Below are 20,659 nucleotides of genomic sequence, written 5' to 3'. Positions count from 1 at the left end.
AGGTGCAAAGAGGTATCAATGATATGGGAATTTCTAGTCATAGGCATTTCTCCCCCCGCCCACCTGCATACTGGCTGAGTCTTCCTCTAATGCCAGTGTTGGAATTGTGCTCAATCTACAAATATTTACAAAGCAGTGGCCTAGGTATATGCCAGGGGTAGACATCTGGTGCTTTCCAGATGTTTTGGACTACAACTCCCATAAGCCCAAGGAATTCTGGTAGCTGTAGTCCAACTGGAGGGCACCAGGTTGTCTACCCTGCTATCTGGAGTAGTGTGCAAGGGTTCTGTGTGCTTGCCTGCCAAAAAGATGGTGGTGGGCCAGAACAGACATTACTTTCAATCTCTGTCTAGCAGCTACATTGTTTTTGTCTTCATTTTTACTCTAGAGTAGGTGCATGGGGCCCAGTCCAAACCAGAACCCTAACATGGGGCCAGGGGGAATAGCTGGCTTTGAATATTGGCTTGGGGCCCCTGCATCAACTCTAGAGTAAAAAATGAAAGAGAGAAAAAAGAGACCTTCTAGACATTGATTTAAAGTAGCACTGTGCCAATTTTTAAAAATTTATTTATTTTTGACCATTCATTGGGGGTGGGGGGGAGGGGCGAAAAGAAATTGCACCCAAAAACTGTGGGAAGGGGTGAAAAATCCAGAGAAATGTCTCAGTGTGCCACATTCTGTGCTTACCTTACTGTAAGGGGGTGGCTGTGTGTGTGTGTGTGGGGGGGTGCTGCTGTATGCATGCTTTATTTCGCCATTTTCATCCCATTTTGTCCTGGCAGCTTCTCCCCGGCTGCTTCAGCTTTCTGAAAAGCCCCCTAGTCAGGACTTCCTCCCTTGGGGCTTTCCAGTGCTGCTGCTTGCTGAGCGCCTGAAAGCTGAGTGAGGACTTGTTGTTGTTGTTGTTGTTCAAAAGGGCTTTTGAACCACCAAACCAAAAATGCCTCTTTCACAGGGAAATGAAGAGGTTGCGAAAGGGCAGGTGGGGGGTTGGCACAGCACTAATTCAAAGTAATGTTTTAGCCCTGTGAGTTTGTGTCATGGGAGGTGGGGGATGAGGGTAGGTAGAGTTTAGAAGCTCAGGCTTGAGGAACCCTGGCCCCTGTGGCAGCATCAGTGGTTGGCATAACCGGGCCCCTGCAAAGACACGCTCACCTAGCAGGGTCCCACTGCCAACCCCTGGGGCTTTCAGCTCCTGCAGCTACTCCTCCTTGCTGTTGCTGCCTCTCCATCTCTCTGCACCTAGCAAAATAAGCAATGGCAGGAGTGAGGAGAAGGAACAGCAACCGCTGTTCACCATGCCATCTCTCTCTGAGCAATTGTGTGGATTGGGCCCAAAGGAAGAGGGCAAGCAAGTCAGCAGTGGCAACTACTGTGAGCAGGCGGCATGTCCACTGAGCAGGGCCTCCACTGACAGCATCTTGCTTGCCCAAGGGCCCCTCAATACATGCAGCCATCCCGGCCATGGCCTGTCTTCGTCTCCCCAATCTTGATGGATTTTTGGAGGCATGGACAGGAAGGCTTTTGAGTGCCCCTGCCCAAACATTACCATCCTTAGGATATATTTTTTTATATATTGTATTGATTTGGATTGTATTACAGGGTGGCCGGCTGTCCTACTTTACAGAGGACAGTCCTCTATTTTGAGGCGATGACAGAGGACTGCCCTCTAATTTGAAAGTGTCCTCTATTTGAAAGTGTCCTCTATTTGAAAGTGTCCTCTATTTGATGGGTCATCCAGACCAAGGCTAGATCTACACTACTTTTTTATAGCAGTATTGAAGTGCACTGATTACTGTTGGGACACATCACACATCTGATATACTGCTTTTGTAGTGTTATTTCCTGCTTTTTATTCCACATTACTCAATATACCGCAACAAATGTCATTATGTGTCGTACCGGGCAAAAATGCACAAGAGGGATATAGCGTTCCCATGATGGGATCATAATGATATGACACAAGGTGTAGATCTGGCCCAACTCTGATTTAAAGTCAAAGAATCATTGGAAGGAAGAACTGGGCATGGAAGTTGCCTGTCCACTTAGCACCTGGACAGCAGACTGAGCAAGGCACACAGGTCACCTGGTCAGTCTCCCTCCACTATGGTGAGATGCCACTTTCTATTTAAGTTACAGTTATTATTTCCAAATTTGCATCTATGGATATAAATTAGCAGGTGCAAATGTTATGCAACACTGATGTCCTCTTTGTGGGTGATGGGATTCTTGGGGTGGGGGGCAATGTGCAAGTGGCCACCCTAACTGTATTGATCTCTGAGTTATATCATGTTTCATGCTGTGAACTGGATTAGGATGTTTTTTAAAGGAGAAGGAAGAGAAAAGTGGTATATAATGGTTTAATGCATACATCAACTGGAAGAACCTGAGTCTTGGGACTTCATGAAAGCTCTTTGGGCTGCACATAATGCATAGGACCATCCTCAACTGGTCTCATGGTGCCCTTTTTTCTTCTCTCTGAGGCAGCTCCCTGTGTGAGTGGAATGTGGGTGGAGATGGGGCATGCAACAAGGGCAGCTTTTTGTGCTGAAGAGGACAAATGGGCCATAAGCCCTGAGTAGGGAGCTGTTATGGGGAGATGGGGATGTAGGGATATTGGAAATGTCAGGAACAGGGTGTTGTGCGCCGGCCCTTAGCAAACGCAAAAGAGGTCAAGCTTTTTCCCCCTGATTGAATATTGGAAATATCATGCTTGCGTTGCATGACTGACCACTGCAAATTAATCGAAGAACAATGAACTCATTGTCCTCCACCTCTCTGTCACATACATGCCACTACGTTAGAGTTATGAGAGGAAAGGCTCTGGATGAATGGCATTTTAACTACTCACCTGTTCCCCTGGAAACAGTGGGCAGCAGAGAGAAGCCATTCTTTGGATATCACTGAGGCGCCACAGTAAGCAACCCCAGCAAAATGGAGGCTGACTTGCCACGGCCATTCGCCTTCCTGTGTTTCGGAACCTCCCACAATTCGGTGATGTGCACTGATATATTTAGTACTGCCACAGCCTTTTAAAAGAATGTTGAGAGTTCAGCATTTTTCATTCAGTAGCAGCCATGGTGGAATACAGATTTTCTAATAACACAGATTTACAGTGATCATGATTTAAACAGCTAACTGAATAATGCACTAGCTAAACTTGCGCAATTATTATTATTTATTTAGTACAATTATATCTCCCCTTTCGTCCATGACAGAACACATGCTTTTGCATTCAGAAGCATGGGACATGCTGGGAGTTCTAGGACTTCTTTCTGTCTAAACATGCATAGGATTGCACCTTAAGCAAGTGTTTTTAGGATTGCAAACTTCAGAAGACTTACTACAATTACTTTCGTCACTTTGATCGAGGCAGTCTGTGATCCCATCACATCTTGCATTTTGCTTCCTGAAGCAAATATTATTGCTGCACTTAAAAGTATTGTTGGTACAGGGAATGCCTGAAAGAGAACAACCAGTAGCAAAATACAGCAATGCCAAGAAATGAAAGCAATTATTTTTCTGGGCTATTGGCTCAAATAGACAATGTAACAACAGAAGAGCTATTCGTAAAAGATTGTAGAGACTCTTTCTGGACACAAGGCATGCTAGCAAGTAGACACAATGATCTTCCATCAGTATTTCTGTCTGCTTTAGAATATTTACATGAGTAGACTGCTTAGGTTCACAGCTATTTGTGCAAGGAAATAGGGGGAAACTACATTTTCAACATTTATTTATTTATGAATGCCACCTTTTGAGCCAGTTCTTAGAGACTAGTGTATAGTAGTAGTAGTAGTGGTGGTGGTGGTGGTGGTGGTAGTAGTAATAATTTCATTTCTATACTGCCCCATAGCTCTCTGTGTGGTTTAGAACAATTCATTAAAAATATCCTAGCATTACAAAAAATATAACATGATAAAAACAGTCTAAACATTTTAACACAAAAAATTAATACAATATAAACAGCTAAAAACAATTTAAGTAAAAAATATTTTCCCTAACAGACTTGTTCAAAACAGGTCCATTAGGGAATTAAAAAGAGAGAGAATGAAAAGAATTTATTTTATTTCCTAAGTATAAAGTTATCAACATCTGGATTTCAGGAAAGGAAATGGCCAGTCTGGGTCCTTTACATTCTACTCTTCAATCCTGGTAGTAAACTAGAAAATTTAACTAAACCAACTAAATATTCCAGCAAAATTAACATTTCTATGAGTATCACCAAAAATGACTAAATGCATCACAAATAATTTCACCAGTGTTCAAATTACTGAAACTCCTTAATTCTGTAATAAAAAGCTCACATTGGGACAAAATGCTTCCTACGACAATGAGAGAAATTAGGGTAAAATATCAGAGCTAAAAATAATTGATGGGCTTGATTTGGTAGAAAGTCCAAAGTATTCTAAATCACCACAATACTTAAAAGTAACAACATGTGTATGTATGTGTGTGTATACATATATACATACACGCGCACACATCCACACATTTGTGTGTGTATCTATATATATGAAAAATAGAAATACTAACAACAGAGTATTCAAAAATATATTTAAGCTAAATGCTTCAGCTTCAGCCCTCATCGGTAGCTGTGCTGTTAAAAGTATATATATAGTACTTTAGAGGGTCAAAAGAGCTGTACATCTTTTAACAGCTCTGTAGGGTAGGCTAACATTATTATCTCCCTTTTGCAGATGGGGATTGAGGCTGTGGGAGCAGAAATGAATGAAATCATGGCTGAGGCAAGATTTGAACCAAGGGCTTCCGAGCTTAGACTCAGAGTTCAACATGAGACACGTAGGATAACCGCATCTAGCTGTGTGTTCATGGGGTGGAACTCACTTTCAGTGCAGCGTTGTTCATCTTGACCATCTTCACAGTCATTTATTCCATCACAGAAAATGAAATGGTGCTGTGTTAGGAAGCTGGTGTTACACTTTTGTTTGGGCACATCTAAAACAGGAAGAGAATCAGCAAATTATTTAGAGGAGCCCCATTAAAGGGTGGCCTTAAAGCAGGGGTGGGTAATGAGAATGGTTTTGGCGAGGGGGAGGATGACCTGCCACTCAGTCCACCACAGGGCAAATGACATCAGTGGTTAGGGGGTTTTATACCCTTGACATAATTTGGTCCCCAGTGGGTGTGTCAGGAGGATCATTCTCCTGTATGTCCACTGGGAACCCGCTTCACTACTTACAGGTCTTCTCCCTTCAGAGAAGGCCCGGGCTCAGCAAAGATACTTCACTTGCCCTGTAGCTTCTCCCACTGGGGAGAGGACACAGGGCAGGTGAAGCTTTAGATCCCTGGAAGGCACATTTCAGGCTTCAAAACACATGGGTCTTCTTCCCCTGGAGAAGGCTACCATGCAGCAAAGATGCTTTGCCTGCCCTGTGCCTTCTCCCATTGGGGAGAGAATGCAGGGCAGGTGAAGCTGCTGCTCCACCAATCCCCTTGTTATCTCCAATCTATGATCAGAGATAACAAGGGGGCTCCCCTGTGTGCTACTCATCCTCCAGTAGGAGGGGGGGGCAGTGTGTGGAGGAATCTCTTTGTTAGTTCCAATCACAGATCAGAGAGAAAAAGAGGATTCCTCTCCCTATCTCTTCACAAAGCACCTGTTAAGGGCAGGGCTTGGGAAGGGGAGTGGTGGATGTGGCCTGCGGAGGAAGTCCAAGCCTGTTCAGGCCAGAGGGGCAATCAGCCCACAGGCTGGAGGTTGCCTTCCCCTTCGTTAAAGAATCATTCATATCATCTCAGTTCACACATGCTGCAGCCTGCAGGTACTTAACCACAGAAGAGCTCGTCGCTTTCATCAAAGCAGTCATTGATTCCATCACAGCGCTGAGTTTGTTGGACGCATAAACCAGTGTGGCATTCAAAAGAACCAAGTGGACAAGCTAAAGGCAAGAAGGAGAACAGCAATGACTTTAGCTTTCTGAGCAATTCTGCTACTTATACTAAAGCTGTTATGACAAAGGGGAAAGGGCCTGCAAGGAAGTTGTCCCATACCTACACATGCTTCATTACTGCCTTTGACTTGTTCCTATTCATGTTAAATCAGAAGTTCAGAAGGATTTCCCAGAAGATTCTATCCATTAATAAAATTATGTATCTCAAAAACTGAGATACTTTTTTAAAAGATCAGTATTTATCAGGAAAAGAAGATTCTGGTAGAAGCTGGAATGTATAGACTACCAGAGGTAATATACAAAGGATATGTTCAAATTAGATGTTTTCCTAATTATATGTTCTAGAACACACTGGGAAGACTTGGCAGAACAGAGTATATGAACATGTGTAAAGGGCACAAGGCCATGCCCCACCCTCAGTGTCCCTGTATGTGCCAGCCCCAACATCTCTACATTCAGCAGGTAGGTCTGAAGGTAGCTTCTACTCATGTTTGCATGGACTTTCTACTCACATTTGTTTCAGCATGAGTAGAACCCCATCCCACCAGGAACCCTGATAAAGCAGGGTCCCTGGCTGCATGGAGAGTTGTATTCACATGCAAGTGAATGCAAGCTGAAACCCTCTTTAGACCTTGCCAGTCAATCTGCCAAGACTGGGAACAGGAACGGCAGGGCTGGGGATGTTAGGGTGGCTCCAGCATGGACAGCCTGTGACCCTTACTGTTATGATCCCCAGCACTCAGGTCTTCCCGTGTGCAGCAGAGGCTTCTGATGAAGTCAAGGCACTGGCTAATTCATAGAATCATAGAATAGTAGGGTTGGAAGGGGCCTACAAGGACATCGAGTCCAACCCCCTGCTCAATGCCGGAATCCAAGTCAGAGCATCCCTGACAGATGGCTGTCCAGTTTCGTCTTGAACGCCTCCAGGGTGGGAGAGCCCACCACCTCCCAAGGTAATTGGTTCCACTGTCGTAGTGCTCTAACAGTCAGGAAGTTTTTCCTGATGTTCAGCCAGAATCTGGCTCCTGTAACTTGAGCCCATTATTCCATGTCCTGCACTCTGGGATGATCGAGAAGAGATCCTGACCTTCCTCTCTGTGACAACCTTTCAAGTACTTGAAGAGTGCTATCATATCTCCCCTCAGTCTTCTCTTCTCAAGGCTAAACATGCCCAGTTCTTTCAGTCTCTCTTCACATGGCTTTGTTTCCAGTCCCCTGATCATCCCCTGCAGTACCCCACTCGTTACCTCTCCCCAGTTTGAGAAGGTCCCATCGATAAGCACTCTTTGAGTCTGATTCTGTAGCCAACTGTGGATCCACCGGATCGTTGTTTCATCTAGCCCACTTTGAGCTAGTTTGCTCATCAGGATATCATGGGGCACTTTGTCGAAAGCTTTGCTGAAGTCGAGGTATATCATATCTACAGCATTCCCACGGTCCACAAGGGAGGTTACTTGATCAAAAAATGAGATCAGATTTGTCTGGCAGGACTTGTTTTTGACAAATCCATGTTGGCTTCAAGTAATCACTGCGTTGTTTTCAAGGTGCTTCCAGATGGATTGCTTTATCATCTGCTCCAGAATTTTCCCAGGGTTTGATGTCAGACTGACTGGTCTGTAGTTCCCAGATTCCTCCTTTTTACCCTTTTTGAAGATAGGGACAACATTAGCCCTCCTCCAGTCATCTGGCACTTTCCCCGTCCTCCAAGATTTCTCAAAGAGAATAAACAGCAGTTCTGAGAGTTCTTCTGCCAGTTCCTTTATTACTCTAGGATGCAGTTCATCTGGCCCTGGAGATTTGAACTCTTTCAAAGTAATTAGGTGTTCCTTGACCATATGCCTGTCGATCTCAAGCTGCAATCCTGCCCCTTCAGCCTGTACTTCGCCTTTGCCAGGGGGGTCATAGACCCTCTTTAGGGAGAAGACTGAGCCAAAGTAGGAATTGAGCACCTCTGCCTTTTCTTTGTCATCTGTTATCTTTTTGCCATCCTTATTTAATAGCTGAACAATCATTTCTTTCCTCTGCCTTTTACTATGCACGTAGCTGAAGAAAGCCTTTTTGTTGTTTTTAGCATCCCTCGCTAACCTCAGCTCATTCTCAGCTTTAGCCTTCCTGACACCATCCCTGCAATTCTGTGCTACCTGCCTGTACTCTTCCTTTGTTACTTGGCCTTCTTTCCACTTCCTATATGTTTCCTTTTTTGTTTTCAGGTCATCCCTAAGCTTTTTGTGAAGCCACATTGGCTTCTTCTGTTGTCTTCCACCTTTTCTTCTTGTTGGAATTGTTTGTAATTGTGCCTTGAGAATGTCCTTTTTTAAAAGCTCCCACCCATCTTGGACTCCTTTTCTCATTAGCGTCGCTTGCCATGGGACCTTACTGATCATTGTTCTGAGTTTATTAAAATCAGCTTTCCTAAAATCCAGGGTACGCGTTTGGCTACACTCGGCTTTTGCTTCCCTTAGAACCAAGAACTCAAGTGCAACATGGTCGCTTTCCCCCAGAGTTCCTGTAACTGCTACTTTATCCACTAAGTCCTCTCTGTTGGTTAGGATCAAGTCAAGGATAGCCGATCCTCTAGTTCCTTCCTCTACTCTCTGTAGGAGGAAGTTACCCGCCACACAAGTCAGGAATTTCCTGGAGGGGCCATGTTTTGCAGAATGTGTCTCCCAACAAATATCGGGGAAATTGAAGTCCCCCATTACTACTACATCATGCTTCCTTAAAACATTGGCTATTTGCTTTTCAGAAGTTTCATCCTCGTCTTCTCCTTGATTGGGTGGCTGGTAGTAGACTCTGACCACCAGGTTCCTTTCATTCTTTGCTCCATATATTTTGATCCAGATGCTCTCGATGGGGCTACCAAGCTCATCCTCCTGTATTTCTGTGCAGAGATATGTATTTTTCACATACAGTGCAACCCCACCTCCTTTTCTGTTCCTCCTGTTCTTTTTGAACAAGTGATATCCTTCAATTGCTGTATTCCAGTCATGAGAGTCATCCCACCAAGTCTCAGTTATACCTATCAAGTCATAATTTCCCTCTTGTATTAAGAGTTCAAGTTCGTTCTGTTTGTTTCCCATACTCTGGGCATTAGTATATAGACATCGAGGACCATGTGCTTCATAGTCTGGCTTTTTTCCTACATGTGTCTGAAGACTATTATTGGGCACTATCAGAGCTGTTCTCTCCATTGCAGTGCATGCACCTATGTCCATTGTTACCCCCAACATTACATCTCCCTTCCCCATAGGATTCAGTTTAAAGGCCTCCTGATGAAGTTCTTCATGCTGTGGCCAAACACATTCTTCCCAGCCTTTGTGAGGTGCAACCCGTCCCTTGCCAACAGTCCATCTTCCAGGAAGTATAGCCCGTGGTCCCAGAATCCAAATCTCTCTCGTCGGCACCACCTTCGTAGCCAGTCATTCACCCGGAGTATTTTTCGTTCCTTTCTATCCCTCTTCTAACTACTGGAGGGATGGATGAGAAAACTATCTGGGCCCCAAAGTTCTTGAGTTTCCTTCCCAAAGCTTCAAAGTCTGACGTGATCTCTTCGTAGCTCTGCTTGGCAGTATCATTTGTTCCCACATGGATGAGAAGAAAGGGATACCTGTCAGTGGGCTTTATGAGTGCAGGCAACCTTTCAGTCACGTCTCTAATCCATCCTCCTGGGAGACAACATACCTGGCAAATTCCTCAGGGGTGGGACAGTCAGTGCCTTATTTAGGGCATTCCTGGCCAGAGGACACAGACTTGCCATTATCCTCTGGCTCAGAGGATGAGTCCCTGGCAAAATGTCCATCTCCCCAGCCTTGCAGAAGTCACAGGCTACAAAATCAGGCAAGGGCCCTTTAATGATCCAGTCAGCTGACCACACTACAGGTCTTGTCACCCTACATAGGGCTTTAGTTGGTTTTAGCTTCTTGCTGAGACAAGGAGCTTCTCTAAATTAGGCAAAAATCCCGCATCCTTAGCGGGGCTTTCTTCTTCCAGAGTCTCTCCGGCTTTACTATGGGCTTCTTTAGATGGCAAACACATGATTTGGAATTGAAAATGTCCCTTCTTGGCAATACTCTATATGTTCAATGAAACAGGACCATCTAGTGGCTGAATTATAGTGCAGCCGTGGCATTTCACACTGCCAGTTAAGGTTTATTATAACATATCTTCAATCTTTTTGCAAGCAGGATAAAGGAAGGAAAGCACAGGAGCTGTCCTGGAGGTTGACGACATCATGTAAAGGACCCACAAACTTCCATTAGTGACCAATCATGGGCATGCAATAAATCATTTGTATAGAGAAGGTCAACATCCTTCCATTGTCCTAGTAGGAGAGAGTTCCAGCCAGCAGGACCCACTTGGACCTACCCAAGGTCCCACTTTCTTCCTGTCTTGATATGCCTTCCTGCCTTGATCTTGCTACCAGCTTTCCCTGAAAGCCTCAAGGGGCCACAGAACTGGCCAATTACATAAGTTTATATATACTGTTGGGGCAACAGGGTTCCAGTCTCCCCTGTATCCTCTGTGTTGTCCCTAATGAAAGGATCCACTCCTGGATTTTGTCCTAGAAAAGCCCAAAGCAATTCAAGAGATACTAGTTCCCTAGCAATGTGTCTTGTAGGTCATATCTGGCTAGGTATTGTGGAGAATATTCAGTGTAAGCTGTGCACTTCCTCATAAGTACATTGGGAGATGCAGCGGGAGCAGCAATGGTGGGGTGGGTGGACACAGCGGAGGTGTGTGTGCATGCCTCCTGCCTCAGGCACAGGGGGAGCTCACACCGGCCCTGGCCACTTGGGTTTACCCCACACATCCACGTACGGACGCCAGGGAGCTTCAGCGATTGGGTGGTATAAAAATGTAATAAATAAATATTCAAATACAGCCTGTGCATGTAAAATTGAACAATAGGCATCACCATCAGTTAATCACCTTCATCTGAAATGTACCTATTATTGTTTTATGTTTATTATTGACACCTGCTTCATTATAGTACCCATTGTAGATGTACTACACAATACTGACATCCATGGGCCATGGCAATTGTCTATCTCCAACATCTAAAAATCTTGCTATCTGCATGCAGATTACAAATGCAGCTACTAAGGCAATACATAAATTGTGAATAACACAACTGAGTTCCAAAATATTTAACCAGAATAATCTATCCAATACCATTTTAGGACGCAATCCTATGCATGTTTAGACAGAAAAAAGCCCTACAACACCCATGCTGGCTGGGGCATGCTGGGAAATGTAGGGCTTTTTTCTGTGTAAACATGCATAGGATTGCACGCTTAATATATATTTAAACATGCATTAGTAAGCCATGCATTAATAATAGTGGCTGCTGTAGTGATATGTGTTTGTATTTGTTTGTGTTGTATGGGGGGACTCATTTGAGTGTTACACAGACTGGTATAAAAGGACTCACCTGATACTGTAAGGGGATGTAAGTTTGTATTGTGACTCACTCAGTAAAAGCTGTCTTTGCAATCTTATACTGTGGTGTTCTATTTATGCCTAAGGACACCATACATTACATGGTGTCAGAAGTATGAAGAAATGGGTCAGTTGAAGTCTCCAGAAAAGCCGTTATTTGAAGGAAATGTGGCTGAAAATTGGAGAAAATGGAGGCAAGGATTTGAATTATATTGTACAGCAAGTAGAACTGACAAGAAAAGTAAGAAGCTTCAAGCTGCTTTATTTCTGCATGTGGCAGGAGAAGAAGCCAGAGAAATACATAATGCGTTCCATTTTGAATGGTGAAGCAGATAAGCACAAGACACACATTTTGCTGAATAAGTTTGAATTATATTGTGCTCCTAAAAGAAATGTTACATATGAGAGACATAAGTTTTTTTCAAGAGCTCAGAATGAGGAAGAACCTATTGACTCTTATGTGACAGACTTAAAGTTGTTAGCACAGTCACCGTGAGTTTAGCCAGCTGTGTGAGTCTTTGATTAAGGATAGAATTGTTTGTGGAATAAGATCAGGTAATCTCTGGGCAGGGCTGCTGAGAGAAGCTGATTTAACCTTGGAAAAAGCTGGGGATATGTGTAGAGCAGAAGAACTGACTGTAAGGCAATTAAAAGTACTGTGATCAGCTGAGAAACACAAATAGGTATTTTGAAAAGCAAAGACAGTGTTAAAAAGAAAACTCAGCTGCATAATGTTTCATAACAACCATAAGATAAGACATTGTCCTGCCTGTGGAAAAGATTGCCGAAAATGTGGAAGACTTAATCATTCTGTAAAGTCAAAGATGCCAAGTTTGTTCACAAGAAGGTGCATATGCTGGAGGAGGAAGATTTGCGAGATATGTTTATTGGAACTTTAACATCTAATAAGTTGGAAGGAGAGTGGACTGTAGATCTTAAAATAAAGAATAAGGATGTAAAGTTTAAGATAGATACTGGAGCCCAAGCTAATCCTATTTCCTTAAGAATGTATAAGAGTCTTCAGAGTGAACATTTACAGAAATCAAATATAAGATTAGCTATTTATTCAGGTACAAGGTTGGAAGTGCTGGCGAAGTGTGTTGTGAAATGTATAAATAAAGGGAAAGAATTTGAGACAGAAATTCAAGTAGTAAATTTTGAAAGCAATCTTGGGTTTAAAAACAGTTACTTACTACCACAGGAAATAGTGATGGCTACCAGTTTGGATAGCTTTAAAAGGGGGTTAGACAAATTCCTGGAGGAAAAGGCTATCAACGGCTGCTAGTCCTGATGGCTATCTGCTGCCTCCAGTACCAGAGGCAGTAAACCTATGTACACCAGTTGCTGGGGAACATGCGTGGGAGGGTGCTGTTGCACTCATGCCCTGTTTGTGGGTTCCCAGTTGACAGCTGGTTGGTCACTGTGTGAATGGAATGTTGGACTAGATGGACCCTTGGTTTGTTCCAGCATGGCTCTTCTTATGTTCTTACTGATTTAGTTAGTGAAAAGAGTAAATGTGTTAGAAAGTAAGGAAGCAAAGGAAATATATAAGCATTATGAAGATGTGTTTTCAGGGATTAGGATGTTTGCCGGGTCAGTATGTAATTAAAATGGATCCATAGCACAGATAAGAGAAGTGCATGCTTCTCATAAAATTGCAGTTATGTTAACGGAGAAGGGAGAAAGAGAACTTGGAAGAATGAAGCAAATGGGTGTGATTGTTTAGGTGTGGAAGAACCCAGAGAATGGGTAAATTCAATAGTGATTGTGGATAAACGTGGTAAAGATCAAATAAGAATTTGTCTGGATCCAAGGGATATGAATAAAGCCATTCATAGAGAGTACTTTCAGTTACCAACAGTGGATGCAATCACTAGCAGGTTGGCAGGTGCCAAATTGTTTTCTGTGTTGGATGCTAGTAATGGATTTTGGAAGATACCGCTGGATGAGAATAGTTCCAGATCATGTACTTTTAATAAACCTTTTGGTAGATATAGATTTACTAGAATGCCTTTTTGTATTTCATCTGCTCCTGAAGTATAACAAAGAGCAATACAACAAGTATTTGAAGGATTAGAAGGAGTTATGGGTTATATTGATGATATCCTGATATGGGGAAGGACACAACAAGAGCATGATGGAAGAGTTATGGAAGTTTTAGAAAGGTGTAGAGCAAGGAATTTGAAATCGAATAGAGAGAAGTGCAAATTTTCTATGACTGAAATAAATTATTTGGGACATATCTTAACTGCAGAAGGAATAAAATCTGATAGAACTAAAAGTGGAGCAATAGTTGAAATGCCAAGTCCTCAAAATAAGGGAGAATTACAGATATTCTTGGGCATGGTCAATTATTTGGCTAAATTTATTCCACATCTTGCTACATTGACAACTAATTTGAGACAACTTTTAGCCCAGGGGGCTGAGTTTGAATGGACAAAGGTCCATGAGGAAGTGTACAATGAATTAAAACAGATGTTAACAATAGCTCCTGTGTTGAGATATTATAGTGTTGAAGAACCTGTAATTGTATCAGCTGATGCTAGTGGTACTGGATTAGGTGCAGTTTTGCTACAAGGATGTTTACCAGTGGCATATGCTTCTAAGGCTATGAATGAGTGTCAGCAATCATATGCAAAAACAGAAAAAGAACTGTTGACCATTGTATTTGGTTGTACTAGATTTCATATATATATATATATATATATATATATATATATGGCAGAGATTACAGCTGGAACTGATCTTAAACCACTGGAAGTTATTTAAAAAAAAATCATTATATAATACTCCTCCAAGAATACAGAGATGGTTGTTAATATTACAGAAATATCATCTGAATGTAATATATAAACCAGGTAAAGAGTTAAAATAGCTGATGCATTATCAAGGGTTTATATGAAGACAGGAGAGGTTTTCAATACTGAAGAAGCTGATGTTGCTGTAAATTTGGTGGTGTCTTGTCTACCTATTTCTGATTTGAAATATAAGGAATTTAAATTAGCAACATTGGAAGATAACATTTTGCAAGAATTAAAGGCAGTTATTTTGACAGGATGGCCAGAAAAGAAAACACAAATTTCTGAAGAACTTAAACCATATTGGAATTATAGAGAGAAATTAAGTTTGTATGATGGTTTAATATTTGAAAATTATAGACTAATTGTACCCCAAAAGTTGAGGAAAGAAATGTTGGAATTAATGAAAGTCATTTAGGGACTGAACTGAGTAAAAGAAGAGCTCAAGATGTGATGTTTTGGCCGGGTATGTGTATGCAAATAGAAGCATTAATACAATCTTGTAAGGTATGCCAAACTTTCAGAAATAATAATCAAAAAGAACCAATGTTACCCCATAAAGTACCAGAAAGACCATGGCAGAAATTGGCAATGGATTTCTTTGAGTTTCATGGGAAGGAATATCTTTTGATAGTAGATTATTATTCAAAGTTTTTGGAAGTTTGTTTGTTGGAAAGGTTAACCAGTAAATGTGTGATTATGCATTGTAAATCTGTATTTTCTAGACATGGGATACCTGAAGTTGTAATAACTGATAATGGTCCTCAATTTAATTCTAGGGAGTTCAGATTTTTGTGAGAGAATGGGGTTTTGTGCATGTCACTTCCAGTCTATATTACACAAGATCAAATGGAATGGCTGAAAGAGCTGTCCAAACAGTTAAGATTAGGGATGTCAGAGAATTCCGCCACGGATCTCGGGGAGGCCGAATGCCAGCGCATTCGGCCCCCCGAAATCGGTGGCGGAACGGTTTGCCCCCCCCCCGGGACGAGACTTACCTGGGGCGGATCTTCCTGGCGGTGGCGGCGGTGCGGCGGCAGTGGCTGCGGCTGTGGCGGCCGGTCTTCCGACTGGCTGCCGCCACCGCCATTTCCAGTTAAAAAAAAAAAAAAAGTGACAGGCTACGTAAAGATTTACATAGCCTATCACAGCTAAGTTTAAAAAAAAATGTGATAGGCTACGTAAATGTTTACGTAGCCTATCACGGCTGACTTAAAAAACAACAACAACAACAACGCAGGTACGGAAATGGCGGCGGCCATGGCCGCTGCCATTTGCATTCCTTATTTTGGCACGTCTTAGTCTATGTCAAGATTTACGTAGACTAAGACGGCGAAAATAAGGGGAACGCAAATAGCGTAGTGGACGTTACGCTATTTGTGTTCCGCTTATTTTCGCCATCTTAGTCTATGTAAATCTTGACGTAGACTAAGACGTGCCAAAATAAGGAATGCAAATGGCGGCGGCCACGCATTTGCGTACGCGCCTTGTTGTTGTTTTTTTTAAGTCAGCTGTGATAGGCTACGTAAACATTTACGTAGCCTATCACAGGTGACTGCAGGGACGCAAACGGCGGCGGCTATGGCATCCCTGCTAGCCAGCGGCCAGATGTCCAGCTGCTGGTGGAGCCGGCCAGCGGCTCCGCAGAATCCCTGCAGAGCACTGCCGGCTGGCCAGGATTCCGGGGGGGGGGGAGGAACGGAGCACCTCCCCCCCATCCAGGATTCCGGGGGGAAGGACGGAGCGCCTCCCCCCCCCACCATCAACATAATCCATGAAAGGTAAGTGCCTTTCGTGCATCCCTAGTTAAGATCTTAAAGAAGAGTAGTTGGGATAATACAGATCCATATCTTTGTTCATTAACTCTTAGAAATATAGCTTTTTTAGAGAAGCACTCTCCAGCACAGTTACTAATCGGAAGACATTTGAGAACAAGGTTACCTACAGTGAAATCATTGTTGCAACCAAAAAGTGTCTCATGTAGTAGTGTGCAAGAATAAGAAAGAGACAGGAAAGGCAGAAATGTTATTATGATTGAGGGACTAAACTTTTGCCATCATTAAAAGTGGGAGAAAAAGGTTATTATTCAAAAAGAGGGAGTGTGGCAACCTGCAAAAGCAATTGAATGTTATCAAACTCCCAGATCATATGTGGTGGAAACCCAGGATGCAAGGTTGTATAGGAGAAACAGAAAGGGTTTTCATAGGAATGAAAGGATGCCTGAGGAAAGTCATGATAGGGAGACTGGAAAGGAAGATAGTGGAAGGCTGAATATAGAACAGAATCGTTTTAGAAAGTTGGAGCTGAAGGAGAAACCAATAATTATATCTAGAGGAAGAACAGTGAGAAAACCTCTAAGATATGGATATGGATATGGAGAGAGAGAGAGAGAGAGAGAGAGAAAGAGAAAGAAAGAAAGAAAGAAAGAAAGAAAGAAAGAAAGAAAGAAAGAAAGATGTAATGATATGTGTTTGTTTTTGGTTGTGTTGTATGGGGGGACTCATTTGATTGGCATAAAAGGACTCACCAGATACTGTAAGGAGGATTTGTATTGTGACTCACAATACAAATAAGTTTGTATTGTGACTCACTCAGTAAAAGCTGTCTTTGCAACCTTGTATTGGTGTGTTCTGTTTATGCTTAAGAACACCAAACATTACAGATGCCATCCCGTACCCCATTGCATGTTCTTTAATCCCAATCACAACATACTTACATAGCTGAACTACACATGTTAATGACTGAACAGAAAGTAGAAAAAAATGAAAAGTTCTTTTTTTTTTTTTTTAAGCTGCTACCACTCAGGATGCATAACACTGTCCTGCAGGTCAATTGTTTTCATTCAGATTGGGGGGGGGGGTTCATAAGGTACAAAGGAAACATAAAGGGCTTCTTACATTGGCTGATGTTGTAGCTTCCATATTCCACGAGAAGTGGCTGCTCTGAAAGCTTGGAACTACACTGAAACTCAATGTTAACCACACAGCTTGCCACACGGAATATTGTTTGATGATCAATATAATGTCCGCAGTACCTACGAGATGAAAGTGCATTAACCTGGGGCATGGAGCATCTTGCCCCACTAGGTGGGCAAAGATGGTCATCGCAGAATTGTGGTCCCAATCCAGATCAGAGACCCATGTGTTTACTTGTAAGTAAAAAACAACAAAAGGGTCAAACTACACAATGATCCGGTTCACATGTAATGCAACATCAAGGGTTAATTAACCCACAATTTGCCAGACACAGGCAGAAGCAAGCGAGTGCACTGCTTTCTGTAAACAACCTACGATCGCCCCATTTGTAGGTTGTGAGTATGATGTTCGAACCTGGACACTCTGGGTTGCTTAGGGGTTAAGCAACCCAGAGTTAACCTGCAATTTGTTCTTGGGTTAACTCTGGGCTGTTTAACCCCTAAACAACCTAGTGCATCCAGGTTTGGACATCATGTTCACAACCTATGAATAGGGTGATCATAGGTTGTTTACAGAATGCTGAAGTGAGGAGCATGATAGATGCAATCTGCTTGCTCACTCTAGCTCATGCTGGGCAAATTGTGTTTAACCATGATATCATGTTACATGTGAACCGGGTCAATATGTTAAATGTGTAGGATCACTTGACCCTCTCTTTGTTTTTCACCCATAAGTAAGCATGTGGGCCTCTCATCCAGGTTGGGACCAGCTCTCACAGGCAGGGGGGGCTTCAATCTCCCCCGCCCCCGTGCGCCAGCTCCTTGTTTAAAAAAAAAGCTCCCCCCCTTACACACACACACACACACACACACACACACACACACACAGCTAAAAAAAGAAGGAAAACCTGTATTGGCACCAACAGAGACCTATTACTAGGTCCCATGAGTCGTCGGAAGGACATTTTGGAAAACAAGTAGCTGGGAGAGGAACAGTTTAAACCTCTCTATCCGCATGTGGTGGTCCCAAACCAGATCAGGCACCCATGTGCTTACTTGTGAGCTAAAAAACAAAGAGGGTCAGCTACATGCTAGGTATGTAGCATATCATGTAGTCAACACTATATGCCAAAAGCTTCATATGGCAGTCAGCAATTTCCTCCACCAATGCTGTATTTTATTCCTGCAAAGCTTCCTTATTTTGGACTGCTCCCTTACTTTCCATCACCCCTGTGCCTGATCTTCTAGAGCCCTCAACCTGAGACAGCCTTTGACTCTGTTCCTTCCAGCTGGACATGCTTGATCATCCTACGAGGCACAGCTGCTGCCACTGGCATTCAATCTCCCTCCCCACCCCGTTTCTTGCTTCCTCTCCATTCCCCATGTCTGGAAGGCAGAGAGGAAGAGAAGCTGCAAAATCTCCTTTTTTCACATCTTGTGCACCATGAACCTCAACTGACCTTCTTCAACTGGCTGTGATCTGCACGGGAACTCCCAGCAAGCTGTATGCCCCTCCTGGGGCACCGTTCTTTCTGTCTCAGTTAAATGCCAGAAATGATGGCCTTCCATCAAGAAGAATATTCATATTGCTAAGGACCATTTCTCATGACCCCTTCCCCATATCGTCTGGTGGTTTCTGCTCACCCCCACCTGGTCATTTGGTGGTTTCCCAGCTTCTGTGTGGTTTTACCCCCATTCTAAGCAGTCAAACTGCCTCTCCTAAGGCTTAGTTACCAGATGGAACAGCTTTAAGCTGAACTATGCTGGCATTTTTTTGTGTTTTGGCCCTCCCCCTTTTGCCTTCAACCCTACCCACCACTGGAATGTGCTTCTCCAAAATTGAATTTGGCCCTTAGGCTGAAAGAGGTTCTACATCACTGGATGGTGTGTGCTGTTCATGCACTTAGGGCGCAATCCTTTGCATGTTTGCTCCCTAGTGAGGTTCGCCTGGCGCCTACATTGTACTCCTTTCGGCGCCAGGTGAAGACCTTTTTATTTTCCCAGGCATTTTAGCTTTCTAAATTTTTATCTTTGCTGTTTTAAATCTGTATTTTAAACTCCTGTACTGCTGCTAGGTTTTATTGTGGTTGTATTGTTATATTGTGGTTTTAATGTTCTATATATTTTAAATTGTTTTATTGTGTGTTGTTTGGTTTTAGTTTTTGTGAACCGCCCAGAGAGCTTCGGCTATTGGGCAGTATAGAAATAAATAAATAAATAAATGTTTAGACAGAAAAAAGCCCCAGATCTCCCAGCATTCCCCAGCCAGCCATGCTGGCTAGGGAATGCTGGGAGATCTGGGGCTTTTTTCTATCTAAAGATGCATAGGATTGCACATTTACAGATTAATCCAGGTGCTCCTTTGACATACAAGAGTTCCAATGAGTACAGACACTCCCCGCCCAAGTGCTTCTGTGAAACTGAATTCATCCCTAAGGCTGAAAGAGGTTTGGTACCCCTACGGAACATTATAGCAGGGATACTGTGTTCAAAAATCCCAAGTCATAAAAGCTGCGTGTAGTTGTTCACTTGCAACATGAGTCTGTGCTAAAATGGGGATGGGTCAGGGTATGAGCCAGCGCACAAGCCCCACCCCAAATGTCCCCACATCCCTGGCTGTGTTAAAGATCTCTGCACACTGAGTGCAAAGATCTCAATAACAGCTTGTAAGTGTGTTTGGCTGAACGTTCTTTCAAAGCTCCTGCGATTGTGAACCCTGCCTTCTCAGCCTCTATTCACTCTGTATGGAAAGATCTTCAACGGATTTGGGGTGCGGGAACATTTGGGAGCAGGGCTTGCATGCTCGACCATGTGCCATCCTCACTTTAGCTGCCCTTGTGTTGCAGGAAAATGCCTACATTATAGCCCTGGAGATCTTTGGGACATGTTGTTCGTGTCTTTGGAGCTCCACCATCATATCAATAGCCCTCACAGTGGGCATTATGGTGACACAAGTAAAACTGGTATTCTGGGGAAATAGTTTGTGACATGGTTTAGGAGACATAATTCTCTCATTCCAGTAAACATTTACTTGTTCAAGTAGTCTTCATTGTTTTGTGCAGTGGGCACATTCAAGGGTTCATGGACTTCCCCGTATAAGCTTGCTCATGTGATCTCAAGAATTTTAATATAAGATTGTTGCTCGTTACATGCTTAGGTTATAGGCTTGGGGGAAGCGCAGTAGCTGACTGACAGAGTGCATGCTTTGCATGCAGAAGGTCCCAGATTCAATGCCCAGCACCTCCAGTTAAAAGGACGAGGTAGCAGGTGATATGAAAGACCTTTCTCTCTCTAATACCCTAGATCAGAGGTAGGCAACCTGGTGCCCTCCAGATGTTTTGGACTACATCTCCCATCAGTCCCAAATAGCATGATCAATGTTAAGGGGATATGGGAATTGTAGTCCAAAGTATCTGGAGGGTAGGGAAGTCTGTCGTTTGAAATCTGGCTCTTTTTGGGCCCGATGGATCCCCATTTTTCCTGAAATCTGGGAACTTGTGCACACTGCGGTTGCTAGTTATGCAAATTTAGCCAATTATGTCCACAATTTGTGCAAATTGCGCAAATTGCATTTGCAATCTGTGCAAATTTCT

The 20,659-nt window shown here is 43.1% G+C and overlaps 1 protein-coding gene across 1 annotated transcript in view; it reads right to left on the bottom strand.

The window, feature by feature from the left end:
* TMPRSS7 (transmembrane serine protease 7) overlaps positions 1-20,659 on the bottom strand; it is a 52,853-nt gene that overhangs the window by 8,541 nt on the left and 23,653 nt on the right. The window contains exons 12-16 of the mRNA XM_084843380.1: positions 17,050-17,186; positions 5,796-5,903; positions 4,849-4,959; positions 3,345-3,461; positions 2,852-3,029 (exon numbers count right to left, since the gene is read on the bottom strand). Coding sequence (XP_084699506.1) covers positions 2,852-3,029; positions 3,345-3,461; positions 4,849-4,959; positions 5,796-5,903; positions 17,050-17,186 — 651 coding nt within the window. The remainder of the gene's footprint in view (positions 1-2,851; positions 3,030-3,344; positions 3,462-4,848; positions 4,960-5,795; positions 5,904-17,049; positions 17,187-20,659) is intronic.

This window comes from Heloderma suspectum, chromosome 3 (genome assembly GCF_057233095.1).
Source record: "Heloderma suspectum isolate Gila_16-S chromosome 3, 16-S_ref, whole genome shotgun sequence".
In the NCBI taxonomy this organism is placed as follows: Eukaryota; Metazoa; Chordata; class Lepidosauria; order Squamata; family Helodermatidae; genus Heloderma; species Heloderma suspectum.
The sequence above is the reverse complement of the archived record's forward strand: the minus strand, read 5'-3'. Positions and strand labels throughout refer to the sequence as shown.